We start from the raw sequence: 15083 nt of genomic DNA on the forward strand, positions 1-15083 counted from the left end.
CTTGTTTTGGATTTTTTGTATGAGGTCGCCAACCGTCTTCAACCGTTGGAGATGATGGGAATAAAGTAACAAGATGTCAACAGTTAGGGTAACATTTCTAGGTTAAGACTGCCAAAAAAATTTTCATGAATTTTGTATCATTTTTCAGAGGAATGTGGGATTGTATCACATGTCAGTTTCTGACAAACTGTATTTCTAAGAATGTAAATCCTGTGCTGCTATTACACAGTGCAAGGGTTTGGGATGTTATTGTAGTGTTGGGAAGAAAAAGCTAAAAAGAAGCTTCCCAAAAAATTTACTTGCACTGAATACCCTTTCCTGCCAATACACAACCCTACTCTGCCCTCAAAGGCACACCAAGGTCCTGGTTTACACACACTATTAGCATCTGTGATCCCTCTCCCACCTTGCACAGGTGACTGTACACATTGGGAATTAACCTGCTCTGGATTTGGGAACAGGCCTCTCTATCCCAGGAATGTGGGTTCTGTGGGCTGGGCTTGAAGTCTGATATGGTTTCTTTGCATCTCTGCTTTTTCAGTGTTGAATTTTCCCTTCCCATGTGTGATGAGACCTGACAGCTTGGCAACGTCTGGGGGCACTGCTTGTGGTTGGTGCTGGTGCTGCCAGTCCCTTGAGCCATGTCCAACAGACCAGAGCCAGACCTTTAGGAAATGTCACATGCAGAGGAGGGTTCAGGCTGTTCCCAACAAACTCCTTAAAATCCACAAGCAACAACCTCCTCCTCTGTGGACAGGAGCTGCCCCCTGGGTAGTGAGGAGGGACCTGCCAGAATGGTGGGATCCCCACCAGTGGCGACAGGGACAGGGACAGCCTGTGGCTTCACAGCACTTGGCTGAGGCAGCAGGCTGGGAAGGCCCCTCTGCACGGAGGCAGATGTTGCTGAAACCCTGGGGTTTCAGTTCAGCCCAGAGGCGGCTGAGCCTCAGAACGGAGAGAGGAAGGTCTGTAAGCATGATGACTGCAAAGGTCTGACAGGAGCCTCCGCCCCAACACTGCTCCAGCAACACCTGTGGCAGAAGCCATGTCCCCGCACTTGAGGAGCTGTTGTCCCTTGTCCTGCTGTGGGACCCTTGCCTGCTCTCACCATCTGGCTGCTGCCCCACAGGCTAAGGGACTTGGGCTTTGCTCACCCACCTCCTGGCCAGCAGCTCTGCAATGTCAGAAATGCCCTCCCCGTGTTCAGTCAGAATGGAACCATGGTTAGTTCTCCCAAATGCACATGAGGTCTGAGACCAGTGCACACAGTGATGCTTTGGAAGGTTTGTCGAATTTCCACCTCACATATTGGCTATCTCACAAGCCAATGGTCTTCGGTCTTCAGTATTTGTCGCCAGCATCTCTCCTTCCCTGAAGGAGAAACCAGCAGCACCCGTGTGTTCTGTGACATGCTGTTCGTGCTGGCAAGCACCTCAACTGGACGTAGCAGCAAACTTACAAGGACAGAAGGGCACTGGTCTCTCCCCTTCCCATGCCCCAGCCACATGCTGAGGTGTTTCAAGTGCCCAGAAGGAGAACATCTGAGCTTGAAGTCAGCAAGACAAACACACAACACAAGAGGCTCCAGTTCCTTTCTTCTGGCGCACCTGTGACTGGAAACAGCCCAACAGGTCTTTCAGAATCTACTCAGTGCCCCAATTACTCTTCCCTGAGGCTGCCATGGAGTATGTTCAGTTTTTGCAGTGGAATTAAAATGCCCCCAAAGACAGAAGCTCATGTAATAGAAACAGTGACGTCCCTCTCTGCATGGCCTGGGAGTTCCTGCACAAATAAACCACCTCCTTCAGTCAGGGTCTGGCTCTGCAGTGTAAGCTATCACTCAGTCAACAAGACAGCTTGGAAGGTTTACAAATTCAGCATTTTTCTAAAAAATACATGAGCATGGAGTGCCTTTACCAGTGGCACAACAAGGAATGCACACGGTGCTGCACTGTATATAACAGTTCCTGTAGTCAGTGGTTCTCAGCCCAGTCCAGCCCAGTCCTTGGGGTGACTTTGGCCAGGTGCTGGCTGCAGAGTGCAGGGGCTCTGTGAGGGGAAGGGGCCATCAGCACACAGAGTTGGCTAAAGGGGCAAGGAAAAATGGTACTGAGTGGCCAGTGGTTATGGGAATTGGAGTGCACACAGTAGGGCTGGAGCCCGAGACACAGCAAAGAGCAGGGAAACAGCAGCTGCTAGTGCAGCAGCCAGGAGGGATCTGGATGCACCCAGCTGGTACAGAGCAGTACCCAGCTCATGCTTTTCTGTCCTAACCTCTGCCCCAGGTATGTTCTGCAGGTGACCAACAGCTGGCCCTGTGCTGCCGGGAAGGGTCAGCCATGCTGGTGCATGCTGCTCTGCAGAGGTCCTGCAGGGAGTAACAACCTTTGGGGAAAACAACTCAGTTTTTAGAATTTCTCTGCTCTGCAAAAACAAAGTTGGAAGTGAAATGCTGCCACAGAGAACATGGTCAAAGGCTGCAGCAAAACTGTTATTTCTGGGATAACTGGCAGATGGAGTAGAAGTCTGTTAATTCAACAGTACAGTTAAAAAAACCCCAACACATTCTAAGGCTTTGTTCTCTGTGCCCGGTAGCATTACACCTGCTCACCATTCTGTTAATTACCTTTTTTCTGGTCAATGTCCATGGGAGTGTTACTACTGAGAGCACAACAGTATATAAACCTCTTACAAAGAGCATACAGTCAGTTTGCCATTTGCTTTCGAATGCCTTAGTCTATATCATGATTTCGGCAAACAGATCCAGACTGCTTTCAGTATCATCCTGGGGCTCCAGCTCTCCACTGGGATCGGCCTGTTCCCGAATGGTCTGTCTCTTTCTCCTGTGCACATACACAGAGCGGCTCTTCTCTGGCCCCTCAGGAGCCAGGGTGTCTGTAGGGACAGCAGCCTCCAGAGCCAACTCCAAGCCCTTGTGGAATCTAGAAAGAAAAAATTTTGTATTTACTATTTTGTAGGTTTGCTACAAAACTCCTCTGAGAAACTAATGCTTTTGGAATGTAATCAAGACGTGCAAGGAGAAGAAAAGTGGTTTTAGCTGATACTGAAGAAAAACTCAAGGTCATGAACATTACATCATTACATGGTATAATCTTACAAACCTCTCAATCCTCCTTATGTTTTCTTCCATTTTCTGATTGGCTACATGTACCAGAAATTCAATATATTCGTCAGAGACCATCAATCTCCCCTTGCGGCTCAATGGAACTTCTAAGCAGTGAGTGCTCCGGACAGCCTGAAAAAGCACACAGGACTTATCTGGAACAAAGTTTTTTTACTTTATGAAGGTTATTTAAATAATATAGGGAGTTCATTGCAGGAAAAAACCCTGCTTATCCATAAAATTGGTTAGTTTGCTCTCACCTAAAGCAGAAAGCTATTTCTTTGCTACAGCGTGCCCTGTGACAGCTGTTCAGCACAAGTCAGATCTCGGCTGGTAAAAAGCCAAGGTTAACATAATGATATGACTTTGTTACATCCCTTATAGTAGCAGAGTCCTTACCATAGTAATTTTTCCTCCTCTGCCAACCGTAATACCGGAGTTCCTGAATCCAGAATCAACAGCCACTGAATGCTGCAGAACAAATAAGTGCTTAAACAGGTCTTGTACACTTTCACAGCAAAAAATAATTATGAATGGGTTGCAATGCAACTTGCAATCTTGGTTTTGCAAAAAACTTACTCAAAACCATCTCCACAGACTGACAAAAAATAGTCTTTAAGATCAAGCCCACAAACTGTGGGTGGTTTTCAGAGACCCATGGCGCATCCTGATTGTCTGAATCCATCAGTGCAGATGGGACACAATGTCCCTCTGAGCACTGAGTTGCTTTATCCCAACGAGCTGGAAGCACACACAGTCATGCCACATGTCTATAGCTGTGAGGGCAGCAGCACTGTACACTGAGCTCATCAGCTCTCCTGTGCTAATGAGAGAATGAGCCTGGCACGGCACACACTGCTCTTCGGTCATGCTGGAGAAGCAGAACACAAAGGTGCCACTCAATTCATTGCAAATGGAGACAAATGGCCTGGATGGTAGCAAAGTAATGCCTAAAATCCATCCCTTTCAGCCAGTGAGAGAATCTCAGGCTCCCTGGGAAATGTTTTATTGGGCGGCTCTCTTCAGCGCAAAGGTGAGTCATTTTGCTTTCTATGCACAGCAAAATCTCCACCAAGTTTAAAGCTCTGTTTTCCTTATCGGCTTATTTTACTATCTCAGTTGTTAAACACACAGCACATCTGGGACTATTCCTAAGTGTTACAGCTTAACCAGACGTGGTTTTACCAGCAGCTGTGCATCCTGCAGCTCCCGACACAGCACGTGAAGAACAAATGGTTCAAACTTGAACACAACGTCTCCAGTGCACTTCTCTAGTGCTGTCATCTGGAAAATACACCAAAACATTTATATTAACACTGCAAGTGTGTACTGTTATTGCAAAAAAAAAAAAAAAAAAAAAAGGGCAAAAAAGAAAAAGCTAGTCTATGTATGAAACAAGCACCAAAAATGCAGCAAATGAGTCCCAAGCAGTCAGGTTTGATCAGCTGCTTTTAAGTTTTCATTGCTCACAATACACAGAAACTCCATGGATTTCCCTGATTCTGTTTGCTAAACTGATCAGGTTTGATAGAAATTCATGGCAAAACAGATGTTAAAAACTGTGCTTCATCCTTCTTGTTTTTCCTTTGTACATCCAAACATCGACACCATCAGTCCAGCAAAGGACAATGACTGTTCTGCTGCAATCAGGTGATTGAGCAGGGGTTTTTTTTTAACCGTTCTTTAGAATCAAAGACATTTAGTTGCTGAAGTACATTCCTCAACATTCTGTGTTTCAGTAGACTAAATCCATGGCCTAACATACTCAACCACACTTTAATCCTCTCTCAAATACCAGTGTGTAGCCTAATATATGAGAGTTATAAAGACAGATTCAGAGGTTGAAATTAGAGGCATAAACCCACAAGACCAGAAAAAAAGAAGTAACTTTATAATCATAAAATTGAAGATATCCCCTTCAGACCCCTCAGTTCTGCCAGAAGACAAAGATGCTAGTGGCAGATTTTCCTGGATCTGTGGGTGTGCAGACAGCTCTCTGACACCCTGCACAGTTCACAAAGACAGTTTATCTGCTTTTCTGTGCTGTCTTTGTGCGGAGAAACCTTGAGGGCTGGGAATATTTTCTTCTATTCAGAAATGTCACTTTGAGACAGAAAAGCTTGAGCTTAAAAACATTCTCTTCAAAACGGGTCTGAAGAATTTATTAAGCAACACCCCTAAAGAAAATTTAATTTTGAAAGAGTGGCAATTCTCATCAGCATTAGGAATAAAAACTCTTTCACGTGTTTTCCATGACACCACGAGCACTGCAATGAATAAATACAAAAGCTGATCCTACTCTGCTCTTACCACATCGCCTTTGGCACATGGGTCATGTGTTACCAGGAGCCAAGTGCAGTTCTTCTTCTGGATCCCGCCGCCGTCCGTGTCCTGATGGACAGAAACCAGGGAATGGGCTCTGCGGGTCGGTGATGTTTGATCCGGCTCTTCCGAGCCAGGAGCGTCGCTTTGCCCGCGGAGCCCATTCACAGGAACACTGCTCGGGCTGGCTCTGCCCGGGCACCGGCCGGGTTTGTGTGTCCCGGCCGCTGATACTCAGCTGAGCACGGACAGGGAAGCACCGGCAACAGCGGGACCCGATCTCGCGGCATGCCGGCCCCGCCCCGTCATCCCGGCCCGCCCCCCCGGTACCCATGCCGGTATCCCGGTATCCCGGTATCCCACCGCCAGCAGGACCCTCCCGTCGCACGAGCTGGTGGTGCAGAACCGCTCGTGCGCGTTCAGGAGCCGCGCGAGCTCCGCGGCGCGCGCGTCCAGCGCGCGCTTCCGGCTAAGGTCGGGCCGCGCGAGCCGCTGCGCCTTGCGCCGCGCGAACGCCGCCATCGCGCGGGGACGGCGGCCCGCGGAGGACAAACTTCTGCGCGCGGCCGACTGCCGGGGCGGGGCGTGGGATGGCCCCGCCCCCCGCCCTCTGCCCGGGCCCACGCTTCGGCGCGGGGGCTGCGGCGCTCCGCAGGTAGGCGGGGGGCGCGGAGCTCCCCGGTGCTCCCCGGGGGGACGGGACGGGGCGGCGGCGGCCCCGCGCTGCCTGTGTTGGGCTCCGCAGCCGCGGCGGCCACGCCCGGGCCTCTAGCGGCGACGGCCGTGGGGCGGCTCAAAGGGGCGGGGCCTGACCGCGAGAGGCCTCGGGGGGCGGGGCCTGGAGGCGAGAGGCGCGTCAGGGGCGGGGCCCGGCAGAGGGGGCGTGTCGAGGGCGGGCCCGGAGCGGGAGGGGGCGGGGCCGCGATGCCGCTCGAGGCGGGCCGGGCCTGGGCCAGCGGTCCCTGTTCCGCGGCTGTGCCCCGCTGGAGACGGCCCCGTGCTGTGCTTCCCGTCCGCCCCGTGCCCGGCTCCCGGAAGCTGCTCTGAGCGGGAGACCCTGGGCACCTCGGGCCCCTCCCCTCCTTCCCCTCCTTCTGGATCGGTTCATTATCACGAGGCCGAGCCGCCCTTCGGCCCGCGGGCTGTGCCGTGTCCCGGGCGGTGTCCGCAGGGCACAGCCTGGGGACTCAGGCTCTCCCTGACCTGAGCACGAACCAGGGATATTACTGTCGTGTTTTTCCCCAGATCCTCTGGTCGCCATGGCAACCACCAGCAGAGTGATGAGAGCGATCAGAGTGTTTGAATTTGGTGGCCCTGAAGTACTTAAACTCCAGTCGGATGTGTTAGTTCCTGTTCCAAAAGAAAACCAGGTATATGTGTGCTCTGTGAAGGGAAATAAATAGCGGTAATGAATGGTAACAGGTGCCCGCAGGACAGAATGAGGGATGCAACCCAGAACTCTTCATCTGGAGTACATGGGGTTTGATCAGTGTGTTCATACTCCCTGAGACATCATGCTTGACAAATGTGGATTCTTTACTGTTCTGTGGGCTACATATTCCACACCAAGGGTTTCCTGAAAGTAGCTCCAGATCGACGCTGGGTTGTCGCAGAGGCTGTTTGAGAATTCAGTTAAAGTGCCATGATGCTGTGCTGTGAATTAAACGGCTAAATCTTTCTACTTGCTGCTTAAGAAGCATCTTTTCTTGTAGGTGTTAATTAAAGTCCATGCCTGTGGGGTAAATCCTGTTGAGACATATATTCGTTCTGGGACTTACGCCAGGAAACCGGCTTTGCCCTACACCCCAGGCTCGGATGTGTCTGGGGTGATCGAGGGTGTTGGGGAACACGTGACTGCATTCAAGGTATTTACGCACTGAGCTTTAATTCCCTATTGTTTATTGTATCCTCTTCGGGTGATTGCTGTGCTACTGAGCCTGGTTCTTTTGCTTATAATCATGTAATCTCTTCAAGGGGGGAATCCCCTTCATGGACTGGTAAAAGCACGCAGTGGGATCCCATTGGCAAACCAGTCTGCAGGTGGGACTGTGAGGAATGCTGTGACCTCTGGGAGCTCAAAGGTCTCAGAAGAGGCACCTGCTGTCTGTCTCCTTAAAGGAGTGACATCAGGTGTACAAAAGTTGGGTTTCTGCACTGCAGAAGTAGTTGAGATTGGATGCTTCCTGCTGGGGATAATAATTTCATGCAGAACTGAAAAATTTTCTGTGAAGTTTTTTGGGAAATGGAAACTGCTTACTTGTAAAGCCCCATTAAGTATTTGTTGTTAAAACTGTTCAAATAATGCATTGCTCCAGTGTAGTAATTTTACTTGGATTTCTGTGGGGGAAAGTCTTGTGACAGGAGAAGGCAAATATCAGTTTGCTAAAAGATATCTATGACATTTGTATAGTTTCCAAATCTGTTCTCCCATTCAAGTCACTAGATGGTTGATCCCAACCAAATATAATCATAGTTAGAATTGTGCTGGAATTTCCTGATTTGGGATGTATGTAACAATTTTGGGGGACCTCGGTGATTTGGTTATCTGGAGAGAAGGATCATCTTTATTCATATTTTCTTATCAACAGTCTGCTGTATCTGCTATGCGTGTTTTTTGCTTCCTATGGCAGTCGTGATGCTCCTGGCTTGAATGAGAGAGAACTGTCTTTGGGTGTATTAAGAATATATGTTTTTCCACATTAAAATTAAATAATTTAGAAATATTTCTTTTATGTTCATGAAAGCTTTTGAGGTTTTGCAGTTGAAATCTGTGGATGGAATTCCTGAGTGTTCAAGTTCATTAAGGTTCATATTAATGAGATAGTAGGTTTGTGTGTTACACTGCAGAGCAGGGTTATACTTATGACACTTTTAATTAAGTATATGGAATTATATGGTTTGTGTTGCATTGATGGTATGTATCAGCATTTATAAGAATTTCTATGACAAATATAACTAGTTATTTTTAATAGGAGAGCTGTTAGTAATAGCCTAAACCTCTGTGAATTGGTTCATAATGTTTGTTAAGGAAAAAGAAAGGAAAATGATTGATTTCTCTATATTGTCTCCCTCTGTTCTAGAAAGGGGACAGGGTTTTCACCCTTGAAACGGTTTCTGGAGGATATGCAGAGTATGCAGTTGCTGCAGCCAACAGAGTCTTTCCTTTGCCAGACAAGCTGGACTTCAGGCAGGGAGCAGCGCTCGGAGTCCCCTACTTCACTGCCTACCGGGCCCTCTTCCAGAAGTAAGGCACCAAATCTAAGTTTGTGCACTTTAATTTTTAATATTTAAAATACCAAAATTCATATTTTCATTGTCCTGTAAAATGGGGAAATTGATGAGTGGGAAATGTTCAAGACACTTGAATTCGTTAGCTGATGGAATTGTCAGATGATTGTGACCTAGAAGCCTGTGACTGTCTTTTCCTGTTAAGTGTTTCTTCTTAAGAAAACAGACCTGGAAAGGCTTCGTGTAATAAAACATGTGGCTGCTTTTCAGTACTCACTGGTATTTTAGCCAGGGAAGAAAAGCAGGAATAGTTCTAATTTCCTAATAAAGCAGCCAGGTACTGTGGAGCAGAACCACCACTTTCCTGGGACAGAGGAAGGTCCCAGGCTGAGGCTCAGTACTGGGCTGTCACCGGCTGCTGGCTGCATGTTGCTTCATGTCATCAATCACAGGGTTTATTTTGCCTCCTTGTTCTCCCTAAAAGGCTTATGATACCTGTTTAGCCATAAATTGGAGCATAGTTTGGAACATAAATTGGAACATAAATTGGAAATGCTGTGTGAACGATGAGGTTTGATCCGTGTCTGCATTGGTCAGAATCTGCACCCTGGTACTCAGTCAGTGTGTACTGCACTCACAACACCAATATGTCCTGTGTTCTTCACCCAGAGGCTGTGCCAAAGCTGGGGAAAGTGTGCTGGTGCATGGTGCCAGTGGCGGGGTAAGTGTTCCAAGGAGGCAGGTGATAGGGAATGCTGCTCTCTGTCCTTGCATCTGCTTGGGGTATGAGTTATGGTCACACTTAGATCAATAAAGGGATTAACAAATTAGTTGTTTATTTCAGACACTCTGGGATACACTTGTTTAGAGCAAACTGTTATTCACAATAACTGTGAAACTGTGCAAGTGCTGGTGTGAGGTCCCCAGTCAGAGGGTCATGCACTGAACAGATGGAAGTTGATGTGGAAGCTTTGTAGTAGGTCTAACTCAGGCAAAACTGATAGCAGAAAGCTGTAATTTTCCAATATGTACAAGTTGTTCTGAGTCCTCTGAGAAGGAATCAGCAGTGCAGGCCAACTGTGTATTTCTGGGATGTTTCTACCTGTGAGCTGACAGCCAACTGCACAGGGAGAGGCACTGGAATGGATAAAGCTGTGACTGAATACTATGTGAAATTGCACTTCTAATTTTCTTTAGTTTTACGTGACAGGCTAATTTTAGATCTCTCTCACATAACATTCTAGTTTAATTTATCTCCCACACTGTGCCCTTTCTTGCTCGGTTTCTGCTGATGCACCAAACAGCTGCTATGAACGGGCAAAGTTTCAAAGTTTCTTTAATTATTTGTAAGACAACAAAAAGATAAATTCAGATCTTATTCTGAGATACTAGAATGGCATTCAGCATCATTGCCTCTTTTTATTTTCATGAACTAAATGTGGTGCTTCTGTTCTTACTGGAGTGCAAAGCTGGTAGAAGACACTGAGAATTTGCTTTAGAAAGAGATAATTTAATTTGTTTGTGAAAGGTGCAGAAGTGGTTTTAATAAAATTTGTGCCTGCAGATTTTCTTTGCAATGTATAATGCTGGTATCAATAGCAGATGATTCTGTGAAGAGAAGAATTTCCCTGGCTTTGTATCAAAAACGTATGGCCCAGCTTTGACAGATAGACAACATTCTACATTGATTTATATCAAATGCTGATAACTGTTAAAAAGGATCAAAACTTTACCATGCTTCTGTAAATCTTTGTCCTTTTTAAAAGACTATTTTTCTGTCTTTAAGATCCAAATTACTTATTATGGTTAAAACACATGTTACCAAACCAACTTTTTAAATGGGGAAGTTCCAATTTGCTGGTAGAATAATTAAAATTTAAAATGCTAAATGGGTAAAATAGTTTTCTTTTTTATTTTTCTTTTTTTTGTCTTTTGTTTTTTTCTCTCTCCTCAGGTGGGACTAGCAGCATGTCAGATTGCCAGAGCTTGTGGTTTGAAGGTTTTGGGTACAGCAGGAACTGAGGAGGGCATGAACGTGATCCTGAGAAACGGCGCTCACCAAGCCTTTAATCACAGAGACCCTAATTACATTGAGAGAATTAAGGTAGGCGTGATGTCAAGGCTAGAGGATGCAGGTACTAACAAACAAGCAGTTGTTTGCTGAAGATTTTAAAGGGGATTTATGTAGGAGCAATAGTGTACTAGCTTTTTAATTTCTACACAAGATAAAACTTTCCCAGGCTGGAAAAGCAGAGCTTTCCTCACAGGCAGTGTCATTTAGAACTAACATTCAGCAAATTCCAGTGTGGGAGCACACCATAAGTCAGCACAGCAAAATGTGCTACAGTTCAGCTCATTAGCTGTCAACTGTAGTACAGAGGCTGTATTGAAAATTTAAACAATAGCCTGTAAAATGGATGTTTCCTGTAGTGTATGAAATAAACAGTGGTACCTGAGCACTAAAATAACATCCTGTGTCTTGTACAGGAGTGCACAGGACCGGGGGGAGTGGATATCATCATAGAAATGCTCTCCAATGTCAACCTGGATGCTGACTTGCAGCTGCTGGCCCATGCAGGGAGGGTGATGGTGAGTGTGTCCCTGCCCAGAGGATGATGGTGAGTGTTTGTGTCCCTGAGCAGGGAGGTGATGGTGGGTGTTGGAGTCACTGCCTTAGTCTGTGCATTCTGCATCACAATTGTACAGCTCTTATTTTGGACTTGTTTGGGCAGGTTGTGGGCTGCAGAGGACGCATTGAGATAAACCCAAGAGACACTATGAGCAAGGAGTCAAGCATAATTGGAGTGAGTCTGTTTCTTGCAACTGAGGTGAGAAACATTTCTGTTTTAAAGTATGCTTTGTTGGCTTGTTCCAGCACTCCTCTATTTCAAGTTAAAATCCGTTGTAGGGATGAAAGCATAATTTCATTTTAACTAACTTGTTCGTTCATTTCTTTATGTTTTGATTCAATCTCAGAACATAGTAAAATATTTTTGGGTTGTGGAATTTGGTTTAACACTTGAATAAATTGTCAATGCAATTCTAAAATGCAAAGACCTTGTTGTGAATGCTGTGTTTGTTACATGCAGGAGGAGAGGCATGAATGTGCCACGGCACTCCTTGATGGCATAGAAGCTGGCTGGCTGAAACCCATTGTGGGCTCGGAATATCCCCTGGAGAAAGTAGCCAAGGCTCATGAAGACATTATTTGTAGCAGTGGTGCCCGAGGGAAGATGGTGCTCCTTCTATAAAGGAGAACCTTTTTCCATTTATTTTGTAGCTGCTTTAACTGCACCTTTGCTTACATGGTTCATTGAATGTATGTTATAAGCATACTTTTGATCAGGTTTGACAGTAGAAAATGCTCACTTACATGAATTAATTAACAAGCTGCTTCTTTTTGTAATGAGCAGAGTTTCATTTACTGTAAAGTAATTTTGGTAGCTTTTTTGACTGATGTGTAAATAATAAATTTTCCCTGCTGGCATGGCATGGTGCTGCAAGGGAAGGCAGAGTTTGGTATCATGTTCTGTGTGAAGGCAGAGTTAGGCCACTCTAAGTAGTGCAGAATGAAGCTGCTTTTTACAGATACACAAAATTAAATAACTTGCTGTGTGTGTTAATTAGAACTGTAAATTCTTTTAACCACAAAATCGGTCTTAAATTTTGTCACACAATTTACTTGAAATAAAAGCTTTTACTGACAAAATAGTTCATTTTCCAGCTCAAAAGATGGGTAGAATCTCTCAAACATGAACTGTTTGGAGCAGAGGTACTTTCACTTGGCTGTGCCTGCCTCAGGGTCTGAGGCGACGGTGTCCTGGCTCATCCACAGGGACTGTCACTCTGCAGATCCACATTGGTATTCCTCTCTGGAACTAATGATAGTTATTCCTGGATGGTAAATGGCTGGTTGTGAGGATTTCAGTTCTTGCTGTGACCTTTATTAAAGTCTCCTGGGTCCCTGGCTGCATGGAGAGCAGGGCTGCATGGCTCTTGTGGCATGGAGACTTTCTGTGAAATTCCTGAGCCTCATTCTCTGGAGTGGGCAGACTGTGCCATTACACTGAGTCATTGTCTCTTGTTCTTATAAACCTTAAATCTGTTGCCTGGGTGCAGTGGGATCCTTCCTCCCTCCAGGCTGCCCCAGGGGAAAAGAGTTAGTTTCCTTGTTTGTTGCACTTCCCCACAGGAGTAGGGAGCTGCGTTTCTATGTGAAGGTTTAAGAGTGATTCACCTGGTGTAAGTGATGTGAGTAGGTAGTTTCTCAGCTGCTTATCCAGGTGAAAGGTGCTGACTGTTCCTGTTCCTGTTCACTGGGGCAGAATGCAGCCTGAGCAGTGATAGTGTGTTGGGAACCTGCTTGATAATGTTGTTAGAGAAGATAAAACATCTTTTAATATCGAAGTACTAAATAGAGATTAAAAATAATGGTTAATGATTGATCATGTGCATGTAAAAGTATATATTTTCCTTATACTCCTTATGTTTTTGTTTAAATATTATTTTTGATTCAGCTTTTTAATTTAGTCGAGGTATTACATGAATGGGAGGTGACGGTTTGTGCCCAAAACAAATGCTGCCTACGCTTTCTAGTTGTTAAAAATGCCATCCCCTCTCCCTTGTAATTTTCCCCTGTATCTGTTCCTGCAAAGATGCTTAGTGCTGCTTCTGCATTGTGGCTGACGTTTAGAAGAGAAATTCAGAACAGTTCTCAGGTCTGTCCTCATTGCTGCTGTCTCCAAGGGCTGTGTTTGTCACAGGGTTTGTCACCAGAAGGTGTCAGAGCAGTTCTGTGTTATCACATTGCTGCTGCTCTTTGCCAGGTGATCTGGCAGAATGGCACAGTAGGACTGAGACTGACTTGTGAAGGAACGTCATGTAATGTTTATTCTTCTGTCCATTTGTGATGTATTGTACCAATGGAAGGGGTTGTTTTAATTTTGGGAAAAGTAGTGTGAATAGAACTAATGAAGTAGGACTGACGTGTGTCTGATCTGTGCAAGACACCCATCTAGAGAATGTCAGCCTGGAGAGTGCTTGGTTTGGCTCTCTTTTTGGGACATGCTGCCCCTTGGCAATGCAGAAAAGGATGGAGGAAGAGGATGGGGATCTCAGACAATTGAATTGGGCAGAATAATTCGGTCAGGTTGTTGAGTAGCTTCTCCTATTTGATTGGATGGATTTTGGAGGCAGTGGTTCCCAGTGGCAGGCTGCTTGGTGCTGCTGTGGGTGGTTGGAAAGGTTGCACAGGCTCTTGCGTTTGTGCTGGCCTTGGCATCTGTAGGAGAGGTTTGGGGTTCAAAGCAAGGAGTTGCGTACAATGCCAGAGTCTGGAAACTGCTGTTCTATGTGTTTCTGAAACAGAAAAGAGTGGAATTGTTCTGAAAAGCAGCTGCTCTTGGTTAATCTCAATGTGCCCCAAACAAATGCTGCCTACACTTTCTAGTCGTTAAAAATACCATCCCCTCTCCCTTGTAATTTTCCCCTGTATCTGTTCCTGACTTCTTCCTGTGGTGCAGGATGGTACAAAAAATTAATAAGACTTCAATTATAGGGCTGGAAAGATAAAATATGAAGAGAATATTGATGTTCTTAATACTTGCTCCCTTTACAGAAGGCAGATCAATATTGAGTGTGGGTGGATCATGCCACAGAAGGCCTGAGGGTGGTGAAGTCCTTTAACATTTTGGAGCAGGTGCATCATAGGGGAAGGTTGTCCCTGGTCTTCCTCATCATGGGGATCTCCACTCAGATCAGTTGCTCTGTGGCCCCTGGAAACATCACCTGTGAGTTTGTGCTTCAGCTGGGACTCATCCCCCTTGCCGGCCTGGGTCCAGGGCTGTGGGTCTGTGCCAGGGCCTGTCCCTGGCGGTGTCTTGTGTCCCCGAGGCGGTGGCAGAGTGGCACATCGGCCACATCTGGAGTGCTGTGTCCAGTTCTGGGCTCCTCAGGACAAGAAAGACAACAGTTATTGGAGAGGGTCCAGTGGAGGCCACAAAGATGATGAGGGGTCTGGAGCATCTCTAATGAGGAGAGACTGCAGGAGCTGGGCCTGGGAAGGCTGAGGAGGGATTTCATCGACCTCTACGAATACATCCAAGGTGGGTGCGAAGAGGATGGTGCCAGACTCTTCTCAGCAACAGGATGCGGAGGAGCAATGGCCATAAACCAAAACACAACAAGTTCTACCTCAACACGAGGAAAAACTTCTTTCCATGGAGGTGGCAGACCCTGGAACAGCTGCTCAGGGTGGGTGTGGAGTCTCCCTCTCTAGAGACATTCCAACCGCCCCTGGACATGTTCCTGTGTTACCTGCTCCAGGTGACCCTTCCTGGGTAGGGGAGTTGGACTGGGTGATCTCCAGAGGTCCCTTCCACGCCCAACTATTCTGTGATTCTGTGACGCC

At 46.4% G+C, this 15083-nt stretch overlaps 2 protein-coding genes across 3 annotated transcripts; one reads left to right on the forward strand and one right to left on the reverse strand.

Annotated features, from left to right (window-relative positions):
• Nucleotides 1-1852: 1852 nt before the first annotated feature.
• Nucleotides 1853-6030, reverse strand: TYW3 (tRNA-yW synthesizing protein 3 homolog). 2 transcript variants are annotated; one of them, XM_039379325.1, is made up of 6 exons: nt 5777-6030; nt 5435-5515; nt 4310-4408; nt 3524-3595; nt 3123-3256; nt 1853-2942 (listed from the first exon to the last, which is right to left on the reverse strand). In XM_039379325.1, exons 1-6 carry the CDS (start codon nt 5966-5968, stop codon nt 2738-2740), a joined length of 783 nt encoding a protein of 260 aa, XP_039235259.1. In that variant the 5' UTR covers nt 5969-6030; the 3' UTR covers nt 1853-2737. The 2 variants fall into 2 exon arrangements, with proteins under 2 accessions (XP_039235259.1, XP_027575706.1); XM_027719905.2 differs by having other exon boundaries at nt 5810-6029.
• Nucleotides 6016-12177, forward strand: CRYZ (crystallin zeta). Its single transcript, XM_027719907.2, has 9 exons — nt 6016-6101; nt 6692-6816; nt 7159-7311; nt 8527-8690; nt 9344-9395; nt 10629-10778; nt 11162-11263; nt 11407-11502; nt 11764-12177. The coding sequence occupies exons 2-9, from the start codon at nt 6706-6708 to the stop codon at nt 11923-11925; spliced, it is 990 nt and encodes a 329-aa protein (XP_027575708.1). The 5' UTR covers nt 6016-6101; nt 6692-6705; the 3' UTR covers nt 11926-12177.
• Nucleotides 12178-15083: the final 2906 nt, after the last annotated feature.

The sequence above is a fragment of the Pipra filicauda genome, unplaced genomic scaffold, assembly GCF_003945595.2.
Source record: "Pipra filicauda isolate LSUMZ 115617 unplaced genomic scaffold, ASM394559v2 scaffold164_size1636381_pilon, whole genome shotgun sequence".
NCBI classification, from domain to species: domain Eukaryota; kingdom Metazoa; phylum Chordata; class Aves; order Passeriformes; family Pipridae; genus Pipra; species Pipra filicauda.

Coding starts and splice junctions, on each gene's coding strand:
- TYW3 (XM_039379325.1), bottom strand. CDS start 5,968: ATGGCGGCGTTCGCGCGGCGCAAGGCGCAGCGGCTCGCGCGGCCCGAC. Junction 3,596..4,309: donor TGCAGGATGCACAGCTGCTG/GTAAAACCACGT, acceptor TTTGTTCTGCAG/CATTCAGTGGCTGTTGATTC. Junction 2,943..3,122: donor AACATAAGGAGGATTGAGAG/GTTTGTAAGATT, acceptor TTTTCTTTCTAG/ATTCCACAAGGGCTTGGAGT.
- CRYZ (XM_027719907.2), top strand. CDS start 6,706: ATGGCAACCACCAGCAGAGTGATGAGAGCGATCAGAGTGTTTGAATTT. Junction 7,312..8,526: donor AACACGTGACTGCATTCAAG/GTATTTACGCAC, acceptor CCTCTGTTCTAG/AAAGGGGACAGGGTTTTCAC. Junction 11,264..11,406: donor CCCATGCAGGGAGGGTGATG/GTGAGTGTGTCC, acceptor TTGTTTGGGCAG/GTTGTGGGCTGCAGAGGACG.